This window comes from Mirounga leonina, unplaced genomic scaffold, assembly GCF_011800145.1.
Source record: "Mirounga leonina isolate KUSES-001 unplaced genomic scaffold, KU_Mleo_1.0 Mir_115, whole genome shotgun sequence".
Lineage (NCBI taxonomy): Eukaryota > Metazoa > Chordata > Mammalia > Carnivora > Phocidae > Mirounga > Mirounga leonina.
The window spans coordinates 14,569,356-14,593,349 of record NW_023270268.1 but is presented as its reverse complement, the minus strand read 5'-3'; the positions used below and the strand labels follow the sequence as shown (position 1 = coordinate 14,593,349).

Below are 23,994 nucleotides of genomic sequence, written 5' to 3'. Positions count from 1 at the left end.
GATCCATTTGGGGGCATTATGGAACTCAAAGCCCAGAACAATGGGCTCTATTTAATATTAAACAGGTTCTTAATAACCTGCTATTTCTCTCCATAGCTGCTGGAGGGTCCGTCCTGGACGTGGAGTTGCAGTTAGCAGGTTCTGCGAAGTTGTAAGCTACACCCAGGACCAAGTGGTGTTAAATTTAGAAGTCATGCTGATCACCTGACTGTCGGTGAGCCCCGATTTAAGAATTTCCAAGTTCTACCCTTGTCACCTCTATCTGTATTTGCAGACGCAGCTCGTTGCTTGGCCTGGGGTCACCACCGGAACCTCCTGGAGACCTGCCCTGCGGAGGACGCCCTTCCAGCACAGGAGAGCTCGCCACTTGGGAGCGGCGGCGCCCAGCTGGCGCCCACCCCGGGGCACACTGCAGTCAATGCCTGGCGGCGACTTCTCGCTTCGCCCTCCGCCTCCCCCATCGACCCTCTCCGGCCGACCTTTACGCCCAACTCGGGCGCGCTGCGAGCCTCGCGTCCTCGCCGTCCACGCGGGGCCCCACCCCTTCCCGGTTCCTGCCCGCGATCGGGCCGGAGGCGAGGGTAGGTCGATTTCCTGCCCGGAGCTGGCGGCCGGCTCCGCTGCTTCTGCGCTCCAGCTCTCCAGCGCGGGGCTGCGTGGCGCGGAGCCGGCGGCGGCGGCGGAACCGACGGAGGAGCGGGAGCCCGGGGACACACTCACGCACGCTCCGGAGGGCTGACCCCGGAGACACGCTCGGCGCGGGGGGCGGGGCGGGGCGGGGGGAGGCCGGGCCTGCGCCGAGGCGGGGGTCGCCGGGGCTCGGGGGTGGGCGCACCGGCCCCCAGCCCTCCGCATGCTCCCCTCCCGCCGGTCCTCGCCGCCACCACCTGGCGCAGGTCGGAAACCCCTCCTTTCCTCGGCTCCTCGGCGCCGGGGCGAGGGCAAAGGTGAGGGGTCGGCGCTTGGTCAGCGGGCGGGGATGGTAGGGCTCACTCGCACCTGACAGCCCCTATTCCTTGTCCGTTTCGCCCGGCCGTTCTTCCAGTAACTTTGTTCCGGAGGCTGGAGGGGAGGGGAGACGCCGAGGGGCCCCAGGAGAGGCTGGAAAGCACCGCGAATCTGGAGGCCCGGCTGGAGAGCAAGTCCCTGGGCGGCCCCGGGGCTGGGCGCGCGGCTGGGAGGCGTCGCCGCCGCCGCCGCCGCCGCCGCCGCCGCCGGGATGCGCTCTGCTTAGCGGGGCTGCCGGGGGCGCCCGAAGGCCACCGCTCCAAGGACACGCGGCCCCCCGCTCCCCGCGCGCCCCGGCCCAGACGCCGCCAGCGCCCGAGCCGAGCGGGCGAGCGGAGCTGCGGGGAGCGCGGGCGAAGGGCGGCAGGAGGGAGGGCGCGCGGGAGGCGGCCCCTCCTCGGCGAGCCATGCGTGCCACGGGCAGCTGAGGAGCCGCCGGGCGCCGCTGCCAAGTCCCCGCTCCGCTTTTGTCTTGCCCTCCAGTGAATGGGAAGATGGAGATGGATGTTGAGGGAGTTTCTCCGCGCCCGGAGCCCATCCCCCGCTCCCAGGGGGCTGGCGGAGCCTGCCAGGCGCCGCCACAGCCGCCCCAGCCCCAGCCCCAGCCCCAGCCCCAGCCGCAGCCGCAGCAGCAGCAGCTGGCTCAGGATGAAGTGCCCGGCGAGAGTGCAGGCGCGGAGGACAGCGACGATCCCGAGGCGAGACCCAACAGCGAGAAAGGAGAGAGCAAGGTAGGTCCACAGTGTTGGAGCTGTGACACCTTTTGAACAAAACCGAGGATCTCTAGTAGTGGCTGTCACTTTAACCCCTCCGCTCCCCCCACCCCCTTCCCTCGTTTGTGCGGTGGTGGGGGTTGCAGATGTGGGGAAGGCGTGCGATTGAGGGGAGTCGATGGGAGAGAGTGACTTTCCGAACTGGAAGGCGTGTGCAGGAGTCTGTCCTGGTTTCCGTATTCAGAGGTGTGTGCAGAGAAAAGTCTTCTGGTACATGCGATGTGATGCCCAGGGTAGAGCACAGCACCTCGGGAGAGCCGTGTTGAGAGACCTTTGCTTGCCCACACAGTATAACCAAGGCTTATTTAGATGATGTAGGTCAAGGGGAAGCGTGTCTTCAGGAGCTGCTAAGTGGCTTCCGAGACTCCTTGGAGGGAGGTGACATCAACCTTAAGATGGCAACAATGGGAGCAAAGTTTGGCTCATTTGCAGAATGGAGAGCGCTGCCTAACTCGAGGCAGCTCTAAACTCGAGGTCCTCCTGCTCAGCCGGCACCCTCCTAGCTAGGAGGGCAGGGACCAGGTGCCTGGAAGCAGATGAGCCCTGGAAATCTTTCGCAGCCCTGCTGTGTCATTGTAGACCAGGGGATAGCTACTTCTTACTGTGGAGAGGGGAGTTCTTCAGGTAATTGGATTCCAGTAAGAAATTGCTCAAATGCCATCATTCTCTGGTGCTGATGCTTCTTCTGTTGAGAAAATTGTAAAGTAAAGGAAACTGCATAGAAAATACTGCCTTGGTAATATTATTAGAGTGTATTTATAACAGCTTGGTCTCTGAGCATAGTCTTTTCCCATTCACGCCCGGAGTTCCGTTTTGTGGAAGCTAGCGTTGTTTAGTTGTATCTGTGTAAAGTGTACACATGCATTTGTTAATACGTTTTGAAACTGACTGCTAATGTTGGGAAAAAGTTGGTGTGACGAATCAGGATACCTGAACCCACGAAGGGTCAGTCAGTATACTTTGTCACTTTTGATCGCTTAGAAATGTGCAAGAAAATAGCTACTTCGCCTGGTTAGAGGAGAATTGCATGTCATGAGTGCTCCTTCTAGGAGTTGCCTTGGTTTCTGTTGGACCTTCCCGAAGGTCCTAGTGGATTAAACAAATATCTGAAACACGTTGGGATCACGTTGAGTGTTGCTGTTCTGTGTTTGGAGACAGGCTCACTTAAGTTATTTGCAAATGTTCAAAATTGTTTTGCATTTTGAAACTGAGGTAAGGATTGACATTGTTGTTTATCTACCCAAATCGATATTGTAATTTAAATGGCAGTCTACCATGGAACTGGAATTGGAACACACACTAGACCGAACCGGGGTGCCTTACAAATGCATACAAGATTTACATTGTAAAAACTATGATGAATTTTAATATTCTGATATCCTCAGCTTTCCGCTTGCTCTTGATTTCATGAATATTTAATTCTGTCATGACTGCATATTTACTACTTTAAATGACTGTGTGCGCTCAGTTTTATGAAATGACCATAGCTGAGTATCATATCACCGAATCGAACTTTAAGTGTCTTTTGCAGGATAGGTGTGGGGAATAATTAAAATATACAGCCAGTGCTGCTGTTTCCATATTGTTGGTTCATATGCCCTGAGCATGAGAAATTCCTGCCATCAGCAAAAATCTGTGCTTATTTGTTTCCCTTTGATGCACCATGCAGACTGTCTAATGTTCTACCAGTTGTGAGGAATAAGGAAGGCAATGCACTACAAAATTACAGCAGGTGAAGACAGGCCTGAAAGCGGGTTGATTAGATATTGCTAATTAGCATGTTCAGATAATTGAGTATTCCACTGATGTGATTTGCTTTACGTTTGTCTGTAATTTCTTGAGGTGGAAACAAAATACTACCTTTTTCCCTCCAGGTGTTTGCCTTAAAAAATTGTGTTGCAGGGCGCCTGGGTGGCTCAGTTGGTTAAGCGACTGCCTTCAGCTCAGGTCATGATCCTGGAGTCCCAGGATCCAGTCCCACATCGGGCTCCCGGCTCAGCGGGGAGTCTGCTTCTCCCTCTGACCCTCTCCCCTCTTATGCTCTCTCTCATTCTCTCTCTCTCTCAAATAAATAAATAAAATCTTTAAAAAGAATAAATCGTGTTGCATCCTTCTCTTAAGCCAGAAATCAGCTGTGTTAACCCTTCGTTTACCTCTGGTGCTCTCCTACTGGGTCTTCTGAGTTTGAGGATGGTTGCTGTGTTTCAGACTTTAATAACTCTTTTTGTCTTTGATGGGTACTAAGGCAAGTTATAAATTGATTTTTCTCAGCAAATCCTGCTTTCATTAGTGGGAGGGCCTTTGGGTGTCTGACCAAATTATTCTACTAAAATATAAATGGAAGACAAAGTGGGATAAAGTGGAATGTGGTTTTACCAAGCTGTTTGGGGTGAAGTGGGGCTATTATGTTGATAGGATTTAAACACAATAATGTACAAATGTAATGCAATGAACTATTGTATTTTCTTTTCACTCATAAACATAATGAAATATGAATTTTGAATACTTTATTATTTGTCTTAAATCTTTCTCGGAGCAAGGGTACTGTAAATAGGATGTCAGTGGATACGGTTCTCCTCCTCACCAAATAAAGTGTCCAGGGAGTAATGGCATTATTTTTTTTTCAGATTCTGATTTGGGGGCCATGATTTATTTTCTCATGAATTTACCTCAGTTGTCTTATCGGAAAAGAAATCCGAGCTTAGTGCCAGATAAGCTTGTCTCCTGAATTGCAGGTGCACGGTTATACATCCTCAGAAAGTCTCTGAAATAGGAGGAAAGGTTAGAAAACTGGATCAGTCAAAGGATTTTTTTACACCAGAGTTCCATGATGTGACTGGCACTTTCTGTTCCTAGAATAACAATGCCCAATTCCTCTCTACCAACTACTCTCCGGAGAAATGTTAAAGCAGCTACATGCTGCATATGCTTTGATTCCATGAATTGACATAGACCCTAAATCGACCATTTATTCCTCCTCTGTGCTTTCAGGCAGGTTTATATTAAACCTTTACAAAAACCAGTTTCCTCTTCTTGCAATGTCATCCAAAGACAAGGTGGTCCCCCCTTTGGGGACCTACTGAGATATTTCCTCACCCATTATCTCAAGCACTTCTTCCTCGTATCAGAAAAGAGTTTCTCTAAACTGGACAGAACTCTTTTCTTCTGGTCTTGCAGATGCATGGTCATGCCCTTAAGTAAGAGACCTTCCCGTCCTTGAAAGAGTTCTCCACCCTGGATTTGATCATCCTCAAAACTTTCTTGCAGTTCTCTGTAGCCCTTAGATATTCCATTTCTTAGGGCCATTCAAAACTTTTCTGCAATGCTTTGCTTATGCTAAATAACTCTTGGATAAGTATTTCTGAAACTTTCTTTGGAAAAGTTAGTGTTCCTTGTGTTGAGGACCAGCACCCAGTAATTCAGTCCATCTGTGATACCTAGTTACTTATACAAATGTGTGAATTCTTCCCCTGATCCCAGATGAGTGATGTAAATGATTCTGTTTTGCTTTAGCTTCATCTCATTCATGTATTCTCCCCTTTTCTTCCCCTCTCTTTCTTTCTCTTTCCCTCCCCACCAAAACACACACACACCCCATTTACCATTTACCGCGAAGTGTATGTTTATGGCCCAGATGTGAGGTATCATGACCAAGCTCTCTTCTTTGTTCAGTTCTCGTTAAAGCCTTGGTTTGCAAAATATGTTCTTGTGGTTTTGGACTAGAGAGACTCTGTGCTGTTGCTACCAATGATACTTCACTGATGAACATGACTTAAGATTCTCATTTCAGCAGTCGTGCTGTCCTAAATCGTCAGTCTTAAAGGAGGTTGCTGTAGGGAATCTCTTACCCAGCCTGTCGGTACATTTTTTAAAACCTTTAATTTTGAAATGACTAAATTTATAGAAGAGTTGCAAACATAAGACAGAGTTCCCATATACCCTTTACCCAGCTTCCTCTAATGTTAACATCCTTCTTAATCATGCTATCGTGTATATCCCAATGAAGAAATTAACTTTGGCACAGTACTATTAGCTCAACTTGTCCAGTCAATGTTTGCTGAATGAATTTGCAAACGTATTGATGTTTTTCATTTTCTCCTTCTAGGGTTTAAGACTTTCTTTACATCTGAAAGGTCTTTGAGAGAGTATTTAAGAGCCAGATTTGATTGGGGTTAACTATTCCCCCCGTTTTTCTGGTGGGTAGGAGCAGCTTGCGAAGTACAAAGGTTGAGGTCCCTGGAGCTCTGCATCCTGCTGCAGTGAGCCCTGTGGGAGTTACAACTTTGGCAAAGCTCTTGAGTGCTGTTAACTTATGGGGAGTGATAGTCTTCTTTTTTATTTTACCCTGAAAAACATTCCTGTGCCAGGTAAGATAGGGTTTGTCAGTACACAGAGGACAGCAAAGTCTCAAGTGGCAAGTAGAGGAGAAAAGGCAATTGATAAAATCAAGACAGTTCACTTTGATGCATAACCCCTTGGGTGTTTGTTTCTGGTGTGAAAAATAATGGAAACCCCCTCATGTTTGTATTGTATTAGCCAGGTGAACTCTGATTTTCAGCACAGAAGCAGAAACTTGCCCACATTTGACACGATGTCATTGTGATTAAGAGTGTTGGCTTTCTGATTAAGAGTGAAATCAGAAAGACCTGCATTTGCTCTTGGCTCTTTCATTGGCTCTTAACTTCAGTAATATCCTGACCTTTCCAAATCTCAGTATTTTCATCTGTAAAATAGGAATAACAGTTATTATTATATAGCTTGAACGAGATAAAGTGTATACAATTTGTAATTCAATGCTTCATAGGTACTGATTGCTCAGTAATTGTTAACAATAATTGTGATCATTATTATTACCTTTGTGATCCAGGGTTCTGAAAAGGATAATGAGCTGGGGCTCCAAGTCACCTAGAATTTCCAGTTTGCCAGAGGTTGTGGGGTTGGAAGTGGTACAGACAGTCAAACCATGTTGGTGCTCATTGACCTGATTTTGCCCTGTGGGCCTTGAGGTCTTTTCCTGGTGGGCAGGAGGTTAGGAAAGAGTTATCCTTTATCTTGACTTGTCAACACACCTCTCCTCTCTTATCGGGAAAGCCAAGGAGGACCAGCATAGAAGGCCCCCACATCCCAGTCTAAGCCCCAGGGGTACATGCAATAATAAAATAATAGAGTAAATAATAAAATAATAAAGCAAATGCATAGCCCTGCTTTTACACATGACATTTATGGCTTCTTGGGAGAAGTAGGTGGCATGTTTTAAGACTTAAAAAAAAATGAACTAAAAAGTTGTATCCTTTAGGGCTCTTTGTTTGCAAGCAACAGAAACTGACTTTAATTTGAGCAAAAAGGTATTTTATCGTAAGGTTGTAAGGTAATCGCAGAATCAAAGGAGAAATGATAAAACTGGTTTTGAGAAACACTGAAGCTGGGGGATCTCAGAAGATCTTAGTTGTACAAAGTGAAGAAAGGTCTCTCAAGGGCACTGACACAAGAATAAATTTCGGCCATCTTTTTGCGTTTCTGTCACTCTACTCAAGAGCCAAAGTCCAGGGCAAGGTTATCCAATGGACCTTGCTTGGATCAGATATCTGCCTCTTGGTCAGGGAAGAGTGGGTATTACGTTGAAGGTTCTTGCAAATTTTATTCTTTGGAAGGGGTATAGTCCCTGGAGAGGAAAATCAAGGTGCTGTTAGCAGATCAAGGGGAGTGGATATCAGGGGGCAGAACAACTGGTATAACTCCTCTCCTAGAGAGGGAGAGGAGGGGATGGGAGGAGAGGGGGACGGAGAGGGAAGCAGAACAGGAGGGAGAGAAAAGAAAAAAAGAGAGAGAGAAATAGAGGCAAAGAGAGAAGGTGAGAACCAGACAGATACAGACAGACAAATGCACTTAAACAGCCTGAAATATTTTCTTAGCATTGATTTCCTACCATTTGAGAAGAAAGAATACAGAGGAAAATTAAGTCTTCCGTTGCTTGTGTACAGGTTAGTTTTCCCACTTATAAAATGAAATCCGTGATAACGTTTCACATCTACTGAACAGATAATCTCAGGATGAATGTGATTGGGCTCTGATGTTTTAAAATATAGATCTTCCATGGAACTCATACCCACTGGAATGAAGTACATTAACATTTTTTTTGTCTGCCCTGAATTAAAGTAATTTGGTTTCCTGCTCAAAGCTCTAAAGCATTTTCTTTGACTTTTGAATCTACATGTCAATATATTTCTGTGCTTCCATTTGGACCTTACATCCTACAGAGGGAGTCCTGCAGGAGGAGGCACCATGGACAATGTGTTCCTCATTTTTCGATGGCAAATGTTGGAGGCGAGCTGTTCATTCCTGAGCACACACTCTTCCAGCACCATGCCTGGCACATAGTGGGCCCTTATTAATAGCAGTTTATATTGAATGCTGCCTTGATGTGTCAGTCCACACTCATTATACACCTCCTAGATGCTGGGATCACAAACTTGAAAGAGAAACCCAGTTTCACGGAGGAGACACACTTATACACAGATCAGGATGCTGTAGGGTGTGAGGACCATCGGAGAGATGAGAACACAAGGCACATTCTTTGTAAGTGGGGACACTTAACACATTTTCTTTAAAGTGAAGCGTTGACCTGCTAACAAGCTTTGGAAGTAACTAATTAATGAAATGCGACTGGGCAATATAGAGACACTAACTAATAAACGACTCCCCTTTCTTGGTTTGCTTCCCCAATAACTAAAGGTGCAAGTCAAGTCCCATTCACAAAATCAGTGGCAGGGTCTGCCCTGTCCATCCTGCCATGCTTCCTACTCCACCTATTTCGTAGGATTGCATCCTCCCCATGTAAGACCCTTAGTATTTTCTGATCTATTTTCTCTTTAAAGTGAGGTTTCCTGGCATAATTTACATGTAGTAAAATCCACCCTTTTGAAGTGTACAGTTCAATGAGTTTTGACAATTGTAAATACCTGTGTAGCCACCACCCCAAACAGGATGTGGAAGGTTTCCATCACCTCCAAAGACTTCTGTTGTGTCCCCCTGCAGACAATTCCCTCACCCCACCCCAGCTTTTTCCAAAATTTCAAATAAATGGAGTCAAATAGTGTATAGTCTTTTGCATCTGACTTCTTTTGCCAAAAAAAATGTATTTGGTATTCACTCATTTTGATGTTTGTATCAGTAGGTTCCTTTTTTTTTTTTTTTACTGAGTAGTATCTCATAACACATATTGTTTGTCCATTCCTCTGTTGATGGACATTTGGGTGATTTCTCGCTTTTATTAAGAAACATTTTTTTGTGGACATTCATTTTTATTTGTCTTGGGTAAATTCCTAGGAATGGGAATGCTGGGTCATATTATAAGTGTATTTAACTTTATAAGAAGCTGCCATAGCTGTTCTAAATGTACCAGTCCAGCGTGCATTCCCACCATCAGTGCCTGAGAATTCCAGTTGTTCCACAACATTACCAACACTTGGTATTGTCAATATTTTTAATTTTACTCATTCCAGTAGGTATGTAATGATATCTTGTTATGGCTTCATTTTGTATTTCCCTATTAACAAATGATGTTGAACATCTTTTTATGTGCCTGTTTGCCATCTGTATTTTTCTTTGGTGAAAAGTCTGTTCAAATCTTTGGCTGTTTTTTAAAAAAATTGGATTATTTGTATTCTTATTATTGACACAAACTATTGTTTCACCAAGGTTTAGGTTTCAGAAACCTGGTGAACCTTTGAGGAGATTACAAAGAAGGGTCATCTTGAGTTTCCTTTCTTGGGGGTTGTTGGCAAACTAACATTTACGGGGTGTTTTTCATGTGCCAGTCATGGAGCAAGGTAGATTCACATTGGGTGATCTCATTTTATACTCCATGGTAAGCCTGTGAAATAACTATTATTAGCCCTGAGGTCACCCAGCTAGTATATGGCAGGGGAAGAATTTAAATTTAAGTCTGTCAGACTCTTACTCTTTCCACTTCATCAGGTGTGACTCCACACCTGATGAAGTCCTGATGTGGCCTGTTCCCCACAATTTACTGGTTAGTTTCCCAGCCCAGACTGCTTTCTCTGCTCTGGGGGTTTTAAAAGCAGCCCTTAGGCGAAATAACACTGCCGGCATTGACATGCAAATCAGGACACTGAGCTTAAGGCAAAAGAGTGCTCCCAAGTTTTATTTCAGTCCTGAAAAAATCCTCTCCACATCATAAGGTAGAAAGGTGAGAATTCTCCAGAGAAGTGGAAGGTTTGAGGTATTCATTTGCATTTTAGTACCCAAGGATGTCCATCTCTCTCAGCTAAATTGTGGTGCTATGGTTACCGAGAGGGCTAGGGTAGGACTAACCCCTGGGAATCAGATCTCAGTTCAAACCCCAGTTTTGATCCCACAGGCTCTGCGGACTTTGGGCAAACCATGGGAATTCTCTTATCAGTTAAGGTGATGGATAAGTCCCCCTTACTGCACCCCAGTGTTATGAGGATGAATTGCCTGTAGAGTGACCAGCTCATTCTGCCCCAGGAACCTCTGGGTCCCAGGTAAACCAGGACAGTTGGTCACCTTGATTACAGGATACATATAAAGCACGTGGATCATTGCAGACTCTTAGGATATGAGAGCTGTCACTGTTGAAAGTGCTCTGGGGCATTCGATCCATGAGACTGAAAATGACTCATTGTATTTCAGAACTAATGAGGCCCTGTGAATGATTCCAGGTTCTCCAAATTGACTTAAAAAATAGTTCAAAACAAGGCTCTGCATTCGAATTGGACGAATAGTATTACTTTCCTGAATAAGTGGCTGTAGAACTTTCTAAAGCAGCTCCTTATAGCCTCCAACCCTGAAGTAAGTGTGTTTTATTTTATTTATTTATTTATTTATTTTTAAAAGATTTTATTTATTTATTTGACAGAGAGAGAGAGAGAGAGAGCGAGAGCAGGAACACAAGCAGGGGGAGTGGGAGAGGGAGAAGCAGGCTTCTCGCCGAGCAGGGAGCCCGATGTGGGGACTCGATCCCAGGACCCTGAGATCATGACCTGAGCCGAAGGCAGACGCTTAACGACTGAGCCACCCAGGCACCCAGTAAGTGTGTTTTAGAAAGTTGGTCTTCAATCTGGCTCAGTCGATTAAGCATCTGACTTTTGATTTTGGCTTAGGTCTTGATCTCAGGGTTGTGAGATTGAGCCCTCTGTGGGGCTCTGCACTGTGTGTGGAGCCTGCTTAAGATTTTCTTTCTCCCTCTCCCTTGTCTCTCCTCCCCTCCACCTAACCCCCGCACATTCTCTTTCTCTTAAAAAAAAAAAAATTGCATGGTTGAAAAATCCTAAAGGAGAACACAGGCTGTAACTTCTTTAACATCAGCCATAGCAACTTCTTTCTAGATAGGTCTCTTGAGGCAAGGGAAACAAAAGCAAAAATAAACTACTGGGACTACATCAAAATTAAAACTCATGCACAGCAAAGGAAACAATCAACAAAACTAAAAGGCAACCTATGGAATGGGAGAAGATATTTGCAAATGACATATCCAGTAAAGGATGAGTATCCACAGTATATAAAGAACTTATAAAACTCAACACCCCCAAAATGAATAATCCAATTAAAAAATGAGCAGAAGACATGAATAGACATTTCTCAAAGAAGACATCCAGATGGCCAACAGACACATGAAAAGATGCTCAACTTCACTGATCATCAGGAAAATGCAAATCAAAACTACAATGAGATATCACCTCACACCTGTTGGAATGGCTAGAATCAACAACAAAAGAAACAACAGGTGTTGGCAAGGATGAGGAGAAAGGGGAACCCTCTTGCACTGTTGGTGGGAATGCAAACTGGTGCAGGCACTGTGGAATATAGTATGGAGGTTCCTCAAAAAGTTAAAAATAGAACTACCCTACTATCCAGCAATTGCACTACTAGTTATGTACCCAAAGAATAAAAAAATACTAATTCAAAGGGATACATGCACCCCAATGTTAATAGCAGCATTACATACAAGAGCCAAATTATGGAAACAGCTCCAGGTGTCCATTGATTGACAAATGGATAAAGAAGATGTAGTAAATATACAATGGAATATTACTCAGCCATAAAAAGAATGAAATCTTGCCATTTACAACAACATGGATGGAGCTAGAGAGCATTTTTCTTTTCTTTTTCTTTTCTTTTTTTATTATGTTAATCACCATACGTTACATCATTAGTTTTTGATGTAGTGATCCATGATTCATTGTTTGCGTATAACACCCAGTGCTCCATTCAGTACGTGCCTTCTTAATACCCATCCCTAGGCTAACCCATCCCCCCACTCCCCGCCCCTCCCCTCTAGAACCCTCAGTTTGTTTCTCAGAGTCCATAGTCTTAGCATTTTTAAAGATTTATTTATTTGAGAGAGAAAGAGTACACTCACACACGAGAGTGGGGAGAGGGGTAGACAGAGAGAGAGAAGCCTCAAGCAGACTCCCCACTGAGTGTGGAGCCTGATGCAGGGCTTGATCCCAGGACCCTGAGCCAAAATCAAGAGTTGGACACTTAACTGACTGAGTCACCCAGCTGCCCTGGAGCTAGAGAGTATTACACTAAGTGAAATAAGTCAGTCAAAGACAAATACTATATGATTTCACTCATATGTGGAATTTAAGAAACAAAAGAAATGAGCAAAGGGAAAAAGAGAGAGGCAAACCAAGAAATAGACTTTTTTTTGACTGCAGACGTTTATTATTTTTTCAATTTTCTACTGTTTTTTTTTTTTTTAACTGCAGACGTTTATTATTATTTTTTTCAATTTTAAGAAATAGACTCTTAACTATAGAGAAGAAACTGATGGTTACTGGGGTGGAGGGGTTGGGGGGCTGGGTAGTTGGGGTGATGTGTTAAATAGGTGATGGGGATTCAAGAGTGCACTTTTTGTGATGAGCACCAGGTATTGTATGGAAGGGCTGAATCAATATATTGTGCACCTGAAACTAATATTATACTGTATGTTAACTGAAATTTAAATAAAAACTTAAAAAATGTCAAAAAATTGCACGGTTGGTGGGGTTGGTGTCACTAAGGATCAGACTCAGTATTTTTCATGGGTTCTCAGTTGGAAGGAAACTGCTCTTGTAGGGAAGATAATGGTACTTGTGTGCTGTGACGTTCTTTTTTTTAAATTCAATTAGCCAACATATAGTACATCATTAGTTTCAGATGTAGTGTTCAATAATTTATCAGTTGCATGTAACACCCGGTGCTAATGCCCATCACCCCATTACCCCATCCCCCCACCACCTCCCCTCCAGCAACCCTCAGTTTGTTTTCCAGAGTCAAGAGTCTCTCATGGTTTGTCTTCCTCTCTGAATTCTTCCCTTCAGTTTTCCCTCCCTTCCCCTATGATCCTCAGCACTGTTTCTTATAATCCACATATAGTGAAACCATATGATAATTATCTTTCTCTGATTGACTTATTTCACTCAGCATAATACCCTCCAGTTCTATCCCCATCAATGTAAATGGTAAGTATTCATCCTTTCTGATGGTTAAGTAATATTCCATTGTATATATGAACCACATCTTCTTTATCCATTCATCTGTTGATGGACATCTCAGCTCTTTCCACAGTTTGGCTATTGTGGACATTGCTGCTATAAACATTGGGGTGCTGTGACTTTGAATCCTGGTTCTGTCCCTTCTAACTGAACTCTTGGACAAGTTACATTTTCTTTGGACCTCAGGGTTGTCAACTGTGAAATGGCGATAATATTTTTACCTTTCTAAGAACTGTCTAGATTGGAAACAAATTCAGTAGTACATGAGCAGTCTTTTTTAAGCTCTTACACAAGTCTCAGTGTGTGTGTGTGTGTGTGTGTGTGTATAAGTCTCTGTTTTGCCAGATAAATGAGGTTTTCCCCCCATGGTTTTCTGTGACCCTGTTTAAGAAATTGAGCAGAAATGTATCTCATTAACGTTGGTGGGTATTAAAGAGGGCACGTATTGAATGGAGCACTGGGTGTTATATGCAAACAATGAATCATGGAACACTACATCAAAAACTAATGATGTAATGTATGGTGATTAACATAACAAAATAAAATTTAAAAAAATGCTGGAATTTGGGGTCCATAGGAACATGTGGTCATTCCTGGGAAGGATGTCCTCAGATGATATTGGGTGGGTTCAGGTGTCTGGGAGGTCCAATGGGCTGAATTTGGACTGTGGTATTCTGGGAACATCACCAACAGACTCTGACAGCTTGCTGTCCTGCCCCTCTGCCGTGCTTGCTCTTTGGAAGACAGTAATATTGGTGTTTTGTTTTCATTTATTTATTTTTTAAGCTTTTGGAGTTCACCTTGTCCTACCCAGAGCCTTTGCCCAAGGCATTTACTTTGCCTGGAATGTTCTCCCAAACCCCCTTCACTTCCCTGTCACCCAGTTAATCCCAACTCAGCCTTCAAAATTCAGCTTAACACCCAAGGAAGCTTTTCCTTATTTGCACATGTCCCTGCCTACTGCGTAAGTCAGGTCCCTGCCGTTATGGTATCATACGTTCTTAATTGTATAATTAGCTATTTAATATAAGCCATGAGGATAGGGACCAGGTTTGTCTTTTTCACAGCTATTTCTCTCCCCGCCCCCAACACAGTATATTGCATGTGGGAGGTCTGCAAATATATTTTTGATGAATATGGTTGGGTATAAATACTCATTTAAACCAATCTTTTATTTAATACCTACTTTCTAGCCCAGAATGGTCCCTCTTCTTATGCAGCCCACATTCTAGGGGGAGAGACAGATACTAAACAAGTAAATAACTAAATAAATACAATAGATAATAAGTAAACAGCTAAATATATAATGACACCAGTGGCCCCCTGACTGTCTGGCTACAGGCATATATTTAGCATCCCTGCTTAACCGTATTTATACAAGAGCATCCATTTTGGGCAGTAAAGAAATAACTACAGGACGCCTGGGTGGCTCAGTCGTTCAGCGTCTTGCCTTCAGCTCAGGTCATGATCCCGGGGTCCTGGGATCGAGCCCCGCATCGGGCTCCCTGCTCAGCGGGGAGCCTGCTTCTCCCTCTCCCACTCCCCCTGCTTGTGTTCCCTCTCTCGCTGTGTCTCTCTCTGTCAAATAAATAAAATCTTTAAAAAAAAAAAAAAAAAAGAAAGCAATAACTACAAACCAGTCTGTTTTCTGGAGCGGCCATCTATCTGGTGGCCTCAGAACCTGGCTACCTCTTCTACTTCTCTCTCCTTCTGCTAGAGTTTAAGTTCTCACCCTGTTGGTGTTATGAAATCACAGCACCTGTGTGACCAGCTCCCCATCCCGTGTTCGTAGCAGACGTGTCGAGTTCATCACAGCCGTCTTTCTTAATGAGTTCAGCCTTAGCCTCAGAGGCAGATATTCATTATCAACTGGAGGTGGCCTGCGAGATGAAGCTGTGGGGCTCTCCTTGCCCTTGGCTTACGGCGTTCCCGGCAGTGCTTTCTCACTTGCCTGGACAAGACCCTCAATCCTCGGCAACCCCACCCTCCCACCCTCAGTTTCCAGACCTGCATTCTTTAATCTGGTAGTCGGTAGACACATATGGCAATTTAAAGTTAAATGGAATTAAAATGAAATAAAATTAAAAATTCAATTCTTCATTTGTATTAGCCACTCTTCAAGTGCTTTAAAGCTCTAAGTTGAAAGCCTCCCCCGCTGGGCAGTGCGTATCTAGAACATTTCCATCATTGCAGAAAATTCTTTTGGGTAGCCGTGTTTATGGACTGACTTCAGCTCTCCAGGCCTGCCCCAGCCGTTGTTGACTGAAATCCCTCTGAGATGCTCTGAAACCAATCCTTTGACAAGGATGAAGATTTTGTGACTTCCTAGGGTTTGGTTTAGGTTCTTGGTGAATTACTTACAAATTGTCTTTGAACTACTTATATTGTTGTGTATAGAGGCTGCCTAGAGCAAGATCTCATTCAAAAATATTGTCTAGTGGTGTTGCTATTTTTATTTAGGTGTTCCACTGAATCTTGGTGTTTGTCCTTGGCCATAATAGAAAACAGTCTCTGGTAAAGTGGTTCCAAGAGATGGCTTTTCTATTATCCAAGGTCAAAGCCTTTATTAGTGGGTAGTTGAACCTGTGGCTGAAGCACCATTGACACCTCTTCTTTGCCATTTACTAATGATTGTCTTCACACTGTGGGGATTCCGGTGATGATACTTGTCAGAACACACAGGCAGAGGAATCTTGCTGAGAGCCCAAGTCTGATATCATCACAGAGCCCCTACGCTTGCAACAACAATGCAGGGAATAATTTTTGAATTATATAATGGATAAAGAGTATTAAGTTACAAAGTTATACCCTTAAGGTGTCCTATTTTTCTTTTTCTTATATCGTTCAATATAATTTCAAGTTCGTGATGATTATTAGGGATTTCAGGTAGAGATAACTAAGAAAAATAGAGGACATAAAAAAAAAAAAAGCCTGATAATGAAAACTTCCTTTTTAGACCCTTTTTATATTTCTTTTTTTCATTCATAAGTGAGAAGAGTGATCTTTTTTAAGATTGGAGGAATACTGGGGAGTGAGTCCTAAAAGATGCTAATATGGGACTTGCTGTGCCTTTGTCTAGCACATTATTTGCCTGTTAGTGGGAAAAGAGATGGGAAAATGGCCCCAGGGTGAATGTGGTGAATTTCCTCCCTGTTAGGATGAAAATTTGAATGACACCTTGAAGTGATTTCAAACTCTTTTATTTACACAGTTAGCTGGGAGGCCCCTAGGCGTCATATGCAGAACGCAGCAATGCTTGGAAAATGGTGAGAGATGTGAGCACTCGCTCCTGTATCCCAGCTGTGGCTAATAATCTGGACCAGGGAGTGAGAAGGCAGGTCACGCAACAATCGTCAAGAAAGAAAAAGGGCATGTGGCGAGGGCAATAATCCTGACACCCTCTGAGTATTTTTATGTACTATTTAAACAAGTATTAAACACACAGAGGTACAGAAAAATTAATATATCTGCCAAAAGTTAGAGTTGTAGCCAAGGCAACCATAATTGCCCATTAGTCATTCCCTTCTTATTTCTTTATGTCTGAGCTAAAGACAAGGAGCTGGAGCTCAATTTGGGAGTCTTGTGCATCGCGGCGGGGTGGGGTTCCCTTTTCACCACTGGGATGTTTTGAGGGTGAAGGGCAGAATGGTGGCGTCCGTGCTGTCAATGGCTTCAGGCAACTCCGAAAGGGGCATGTCCCAGGAGCAAGACGAAGGGAAGATCAGCTGACAGGTGGGTGTTCGTCCCTGGGGCCTCCTTGCTTTAAGCATCGTGTCTTCCCAGCTCCAACGCACTCAGAAATGTGCCGATTCCAGCTCCGAGGGACCGCCAAAGTGTGGGACGGTCACTTGGCCAGTTTTTCTTCCACTTCCAGCTTTCAGGCCATTTTGGAATTCAAAGAAACCTCCTCCTTTATGGCACGGTCCCTGAATTCCGTGGGGATTTGGTATCTACGGCAGTGTCTTCATGTCACATGTTGATTTGCTGGTGTGTATCCCTCCAGTGAAGGAACACGAGGCAGAGAAAAAAGGAAATCCTTGAGGGAAAAGCAATACCGAAGACTTAACATTTCACTGCTGCTGTGATGTTTGAAAATAGATGTGAAGTCTTTATTTTGGTGCCTCAATTTAATTGTGGCCTAGAGCTGAGATTTGCATCTCTGCGTCTATCAAATGTAGAGATACGGCAATGAAGTAACACCACACGCTTGGCTCGATTATTTAGTTTTATGTTTTCGCTTTTTCTTTTGGTGTCACTTGTAGAACAGCTATCTTTAAGAAACTAGAAGTTCTGGGAGGGGTTAATTTCATGCTGTATTAAGTACCAAGGTCTAACCTTCTTCAGGGCTAGGCTGTGTGTTGAGTGCCAAGTAGGTAAAGCCGAGTCCTGCAGAAGTAATGTTCCAGCTGAGGATCATATTACTCTCTAAAAAAATAGTCTGGCTTTCTGCTGATGATTCATCAGAAAAATGAGCATGGTAATTGAATTGGGGATTTAAAAGGATCTCAAGGAAAACAACCACATTCGACTGTGGGCGCTGTCGTAAGAAATCCTGTTAATGCGCAGTATATAAGGCAACAGTCTCTCGCGGTGGACTCTAGCAAAAGCAGGCTAGGTAGTTTTTTGCCCTGATCGGTTACAAGAGGCTGTCCGTCACTGCTGTTGAATCAGGGAAGGGTTTGAAAACACTGAGTTGAAAAGTGAGTCTTACTGTGGATGCCTGCGATGCCTTCTACATGCTGATTTTTTTTAAGACTGTGGGAAGGAAATCTGGGAAGATGACAATCAGAGAAACTAGCACAGAGAAATTTTCTTTTTTTTTTTAAATTTTTTATTCTTATGTTAATCCCCATACATTACATCATTAGTTTTAGATGTAGTGTTCCATGATTCATTGTTTGTGCATAACACCCAGTGCTCCATGCAGAACGTGCCCTCCTCAATACCCATCACCAGGCTAACCCATCCTCCACCCCCCTCCCCTCTAGAACCCTCAGTTTGTTTTTCAGAATCCATCGTCTCTCATGGTTCGTCTACCCCTCCGATATCCCCCTCTTCATTCTTCCCCTCCCGCTATTTTTTTTTTCCTTAACATATATTGTATTATTTGTTTCAGAGGTACAGATCTGAGATTCAACAGTCTTGCACAATTCACAGCGCTTACCAGAGCACATACCCTCCCCAGTGTCTTATCACCCAGTCACCCCACCCCACCCCCTACTCCAACAACAGTGTTTGTTTCCTGCGATTAAGAATTCCTCATATCAGTGAGATCATATGATACATGTCTTAGCACAGAGAAATTTTCTGAGGAAAGTCTTAGTCTCCTGGATAGCGTAGCAGTGATGACTGCGATAGCATGAATAGCCACTTCGTCATGGAAGGGAACAGATTTGGTCCCAGGTGTATGAAGTATTGGTTTGTATAGGTTGAATGAAATAACCACTTTTGGGCAAGTTAAAGATCTAACTCTTCTCCAGAGCCGTTCTCAGCTGAGGCAGTTTTGCCCCCCACACCTCAGGGGACATTCAGTGGTATCTGCAGACACTCCTGGTTGTCAGTCAGGGGTGGGGAACTCCTGGTGTCTAGGGTGAAGGCCCTGGATGTTGCTACACCTCCTACAGTGCATGAGACAGCCTCCGACAATGATGAAGCGTCAGACCCAAAGTGTCAGTAGTGCCAAGGTTGAGAAACCCTGATGTAGAGAATGTTCTGGACCTTTGGGTCTTGACTTTGTGTATACTTTAGGGGGATATTATTTTGAGGAAAACGTTAAAGCAGAAAATGTCTAAGGCTTTTCCTTGTTATAGAGTGTCAGGACTCCCAAAGATGTGAATTCATCCTTTTGCCAGACCTAATAAGAAGAGATGAGTCTGAGGAGAAAGTTCTCTACACCAAGAATTCTGAGTATTGTCTTCGTTTTTAACAAAACTGACACTCATTGAGACTCTTTCTGTTGCCTCGAAGATGTAAGATGGGAATCCTCCTCCCTAAAAATAATTTCCTTAGACTGTAACAAAGATTTTCTCTTTCACTGCCAAAATGTATATGCTTCTTATTTCCAAACCAGTGAGTTCAAATCCTGTAGCTGTTATCCCCTTATTAAATTTTGCTACAAGCACTTTCTTATCTTGTACAATATGGATTAATCCATGCTTATAACTTTTCACATCAAGAAAATCATTGTATCCGAAGTAGTTTACATGTTGTCTTCTTAAAAACACAACAGAAGGCTAAGAATATTTAGCCCTAGAAAGTATTGGTGACCAACTAAATAAGACATGTTGGAAAAAGACAAGCTACTTAAACTTACCCAGTGGTTTAAAAGCTGTTGAGCAAGTGTATGAGCAGTCCAGATTCCATTTTTTAAACATTTTGGTAAGCATGAATAAGGCAATACTGGGTCAAGAAGGAAATTTCTGTAGACCTCACTCTAAATCTTGAAAGATTTAATCTACCAAATTTGTTATTTTAACTTTATTAAACCAAGAAATTAGCAATCAGCATACATGAGATAGCCAGGAAAGGGTCCCACGTCAGTCTAAACATTCTGAGCCCAAAGTGAGAAGTGTAATACTTTATTTCAGGGGTTGGCAAACTTTAAATGTGAAAAGCCAGATAGTAAATATTTTCAGCTTTGTGAGCCATTCAGCCTCTGTTTCCACTTCGGTGTTATCCTGTGGAAGCACTTGCAGACAGTTTGTAAATGAATGGATGTGGTTGCATTCCAATGAAATTTTGTTTACAGAAGCAGGCATTGGTCCTACTTTGGTCCTGAAGACCCTAGTGTACTTCCCTCTGTTTAATTTAACCCAGACAGCCTTATGGGCAAATGCATAATTCCTGTTGCATTTTTTACAGTGATGCGTATTATTTATGGAACCCCAGCGTTATCTTCAAAGACTCCTGGTTGGGAATCATTGCAGGATGCACTTAAGTGTTGGTCTACACAGCATCAGCAACCTCACAGGCCAAGAAGACTCTATACCCACAAATTGACTTTGTCAAACAGTGATGTGGTGTTCATGGAAATTATCTGATAGGGTCTGTGAGCTTATTATAAAAATACCATGTCATTCTTTAATATTTGTTAGATTTCAGTTTAGTGAAAAATCAGGTTGGAACAAAAAGAAATGAGCCATTTCAAAGGGGGATTCCCCACAGACTGGAGCCATGCCACAGACTGCTGGTCAGAGCGGTGGCTCTTACTCAACAGTCATCAAACACTATGTGGCTCTGACTTTGGTCGTGGATTATAAGGTATGGCCCTGTCTTGTTCAGCTGTATTCCGGGTCTTCCTGATACTGTTTTCTGATGTGGGGTTCTGTTATTAGGGCTTGTCTGTGTGTCAGCTAATGTAATGTAAGAGTGAGTGATGGTTCCTGCAACCTGTGAAGAGAGAAATGAGCCACCCTAAGTTCCTTGCTTTCTATTCCTCAGTGATGACGCCGGTGTGATCAAACACTGTGACACTTCCCACAAGCCAGCTAGTCTCCATGTGGAGGCGACGAGAGGTTTTTTTCCCACCTCTTAAGTGCCCTCAGTCAAGAAAGATAAAACTGAAGTAGTCTTGTGTGAGAGTTCTCAATCATGGCATGGGAGAGGCTCAGTGTCCCGTGTAGAGGCACAAGCATAAAATTGCCCTGAAGTCTTCATTTTATGTGAAATGTGAGGCTCTTAAGAAATAGTGTCTGATTCCCTGAATGAAGTAGCTGCTATGTTCAATTAGCCATTTTTTTTTTTTCTTTTCAGTTCTACCGGTAGACACACACACAGAAAGAAACCTTTAAATTTGCTGTTCACATAAGCCAATAACCAGTTCATGAATAAAATCTTTGCTGCCTTGTTAAAAAGAATCTGTTATACATATACAACTGATTTCATCATATGACTGGGTTGAAGAAAACTCAATATAATACTTAGATGACCTCTGGCACAGTCTTCCCCTGTTTCCGGGAAGCATTAAAAACAACTAAAGGTAGGCAAAGCTTTTCAGCCTTAGGGAGAGCTAGTTAGCTCTCTCTTCTCTCTCCTCCTCTTCCTTCCCCTCCTTCTTCTTTCCCCGCTCCTTTCTTTCTCTCTTCTTCTCTCTGTAAAACAAGCTAGTGAATCAGTTATCTATTGCTGCGTAACAAAATTTCCCCCGCCCCCATTAGCAGCTTAAAAACAGTAAGCATTTATTATTTCACACACAAGCATTTTTGTAGGTCAGGAATTCAAACAACTTATCTGAGTGGTTCAGAGAGAGGAAGGTAAAAACCAGTGTCTTTATGACTTAGTCTGGGAAGTCACACTGTGTCATGTTTGCAGTACCCTACTGGTTACACAGATCAGCCCTGTTCAGTGTGGCAAGAGACAGCACAGGCTATGAATACCAAGAGGTGAGCATCTTGGAGGTGGACTCCTGTAGCCAGATACTTGGAAGGATTCTTCAAATTACTACCTGGCCTTAGTTTTCATTTGCTTGGAGACAGAAACTTTAGCAAAGGTCCTTTCTAAACCTAGGGAGGCCATAACTAACCTAGGCTTTTCACATAAACAGATGTGAAACTTAGCATATATCTGATGGATGCAGAATTTTTTTTTCTCTATTAGCAATACCTGTCAGATATACTAGCTGGTCATCGTAGTGGAGGCTGGTTATTCAGTTTTTAAAAATTCTCCTGAAGGATTACAATTACATGTATCTAGATTTTCTTTTCATTTCTTGCTTAAGGATCCCAGCTGGTCTCATTGACTCAAATTTTTCATAGAGCTTTCCTCTATGGAATCTGTCTTAGTTGAGAGAGGCTGAACTGTTGTTAAAAAAAAAAAAAAAAAAAAAAAAAAAAAGACTTTTAGAAACAGTCAACAAAACCAAAAGACAACTAACAGAATGGGAGAAGATATTTGCAAATGACATATCAGATAAAGGGCTAGTATCCAAAATCTGTAAAGAACTTCTTAAACTCAACACCCAAAGAACAAATGATCCTATCAGGAAATGGGCAGAAGACATGAACAGACATTTTTCCAAAGAAGACATCCAAATGGCCAACAGACGCATAAAAAAGTGCTCAACATCACTCGGCATCAGGGAAATCCAAATCAAAACCTCAATGAGATGTCACCTCACACCAGTCAGAATGGCTAAAATTAACAAGACAGGAAATGACAGATGTTGACAGGGATGCGGAGAAAGGGGAACCCTCCTACACTGTTGGTGGGAATGCAAGCCGGTACAACCACTCTGGAAAACAGCATGGAGGTTCTTTAAAAAGTTGAAAATAGAGCTACCATACAATCCAGCAATTGCGCTACTGGGTATTTACCCCAAAGATACAAATGAGGGATCCAGAGGGGTACGTGCACCCTGATGTTTATAGCAGCAATGTCCACAATAGCCAAACTGTGGAAAGAGCCAAGATGTCCATCAACAGATGAATGTATAAAGAAGAAGTGGTATATATATACAATGGAATATTATGCAGCCATCAAAAAGAATGAAATCTTGCCATTTGCAATGACGTGGATGGAACTGGAGGGTATTATGCTGAGTGAAATAAGTCAATCAGAGAAAGACATGTATCATATGACCTCACTGATATGAGGAATTCTTAATCTCAGGAAACAAACTGAGGGTTGCTGGAGTGGTGGGTGGTGGGAGGGATGGGGTGGCTGGGTGATAGACATTGGGGAGAGTATGTGCTATGGTGAGTGCTGTGAATTGTGCAAGACTGTTGAATCAGAGATCTGTACCTCTGAAGCAAATAATACATTATATGTTAAAAAAAAAAAAGAAGAAGATAGCAGGAGGGGAAGAAGGAAGCGGGGGGAGTCGGAGGGGGAGATGAACCATGAGAGACTATGGACTCTGAAAAACAAACTGAGGGTTCTAGAGGGGAGGGGGGTGGGGGGATGGGTTAGCCTGGTGATGGGTATTAAAGAGGGCACATTCTGCATGGAGCACTGGGTGTTAGATGCAAACAATGAATCATGGAACACTACATCAAAAACTAATGATGTGGGGCGCCTGGGTGGCTCAGTCGTTAAGCGTCTGCCCTCGGCTCAGGTCATGATCCCAGGGTCCTGGGATCGAGCGCCTCGTCGGGCTCCCTGCTCGGCGGGAAGCCTGCTCCTCCCTCTCCCACTCCCCCTGCTTGTGTTCCCTCTATCAGTGTGTCTCTCTGTCAAATGAATAAATAAAATCTTTAAAAAACCCCAAAAAACTAATGTATGGTGATTAACATAACATAATAATAATAATAAAAGAATAAGGAAGTTCTGCCACACGTGAAAACATGGATGGACCTTGAGGACATTATGCTGAGTGAAATAAGCCAATCACAGAAAGACAAAAATTGTACGATTCCATGTGGATGAGTTATCTGAAATCGTCAAATCCATAAAATCAAACAGTGGAATGGCGGTTGTCAGGGGTGGGGTGGTGGAGTTATTAATTAATAGGCATAAATCTCAGTCAAAGAAGAGGAATAAGCCTTAAAGATGTGCTGTATGCTGTACATACAAGCAACAATAATTGTGCCCTTAAAAATTTGTTAAGCAGAAGATCTTATGTTAAGTGCTCTTTTCAGAATAAAATTTTTAAAAATGTAAAAAAAAAAAAAAAGACTTTTAGATGTGTAATGTCTCCAACATGATAAAACTTCTCACTCATGTCCCAGTCCAAGATGTATGTTTCTCAGTGAGTG

At 43.5% G+C, this 23,994-nt stretch overlaps 1 protein-coding gene across 1 annotated transcript in view; it reads left to right on the top strand.

Moving 5' to 3' along the window:
- The first annotated feature begins 257 nt into the window (after positions 1–257).
- LOC118002762 (circumsporozoite protein-like) overlaps positions 258–23,994 on the top strand; it is a 583,926-nt gene continuing 560,189 nt past the window's right edge. The window contains exons 1-2 of the mRNA XM_034993410.1: positions 258–581; positions 1,492–1,739. Coding sequence (XP_034849301.1) covers positions 419–581; positions 1,492–1,739 — 411 coding nt within the window. The 5' untranslated portion in view covers positions 258–418. The remainder of the gene's footprint in view (positions 582–1,491; positions 1,740–23,994) is intronic.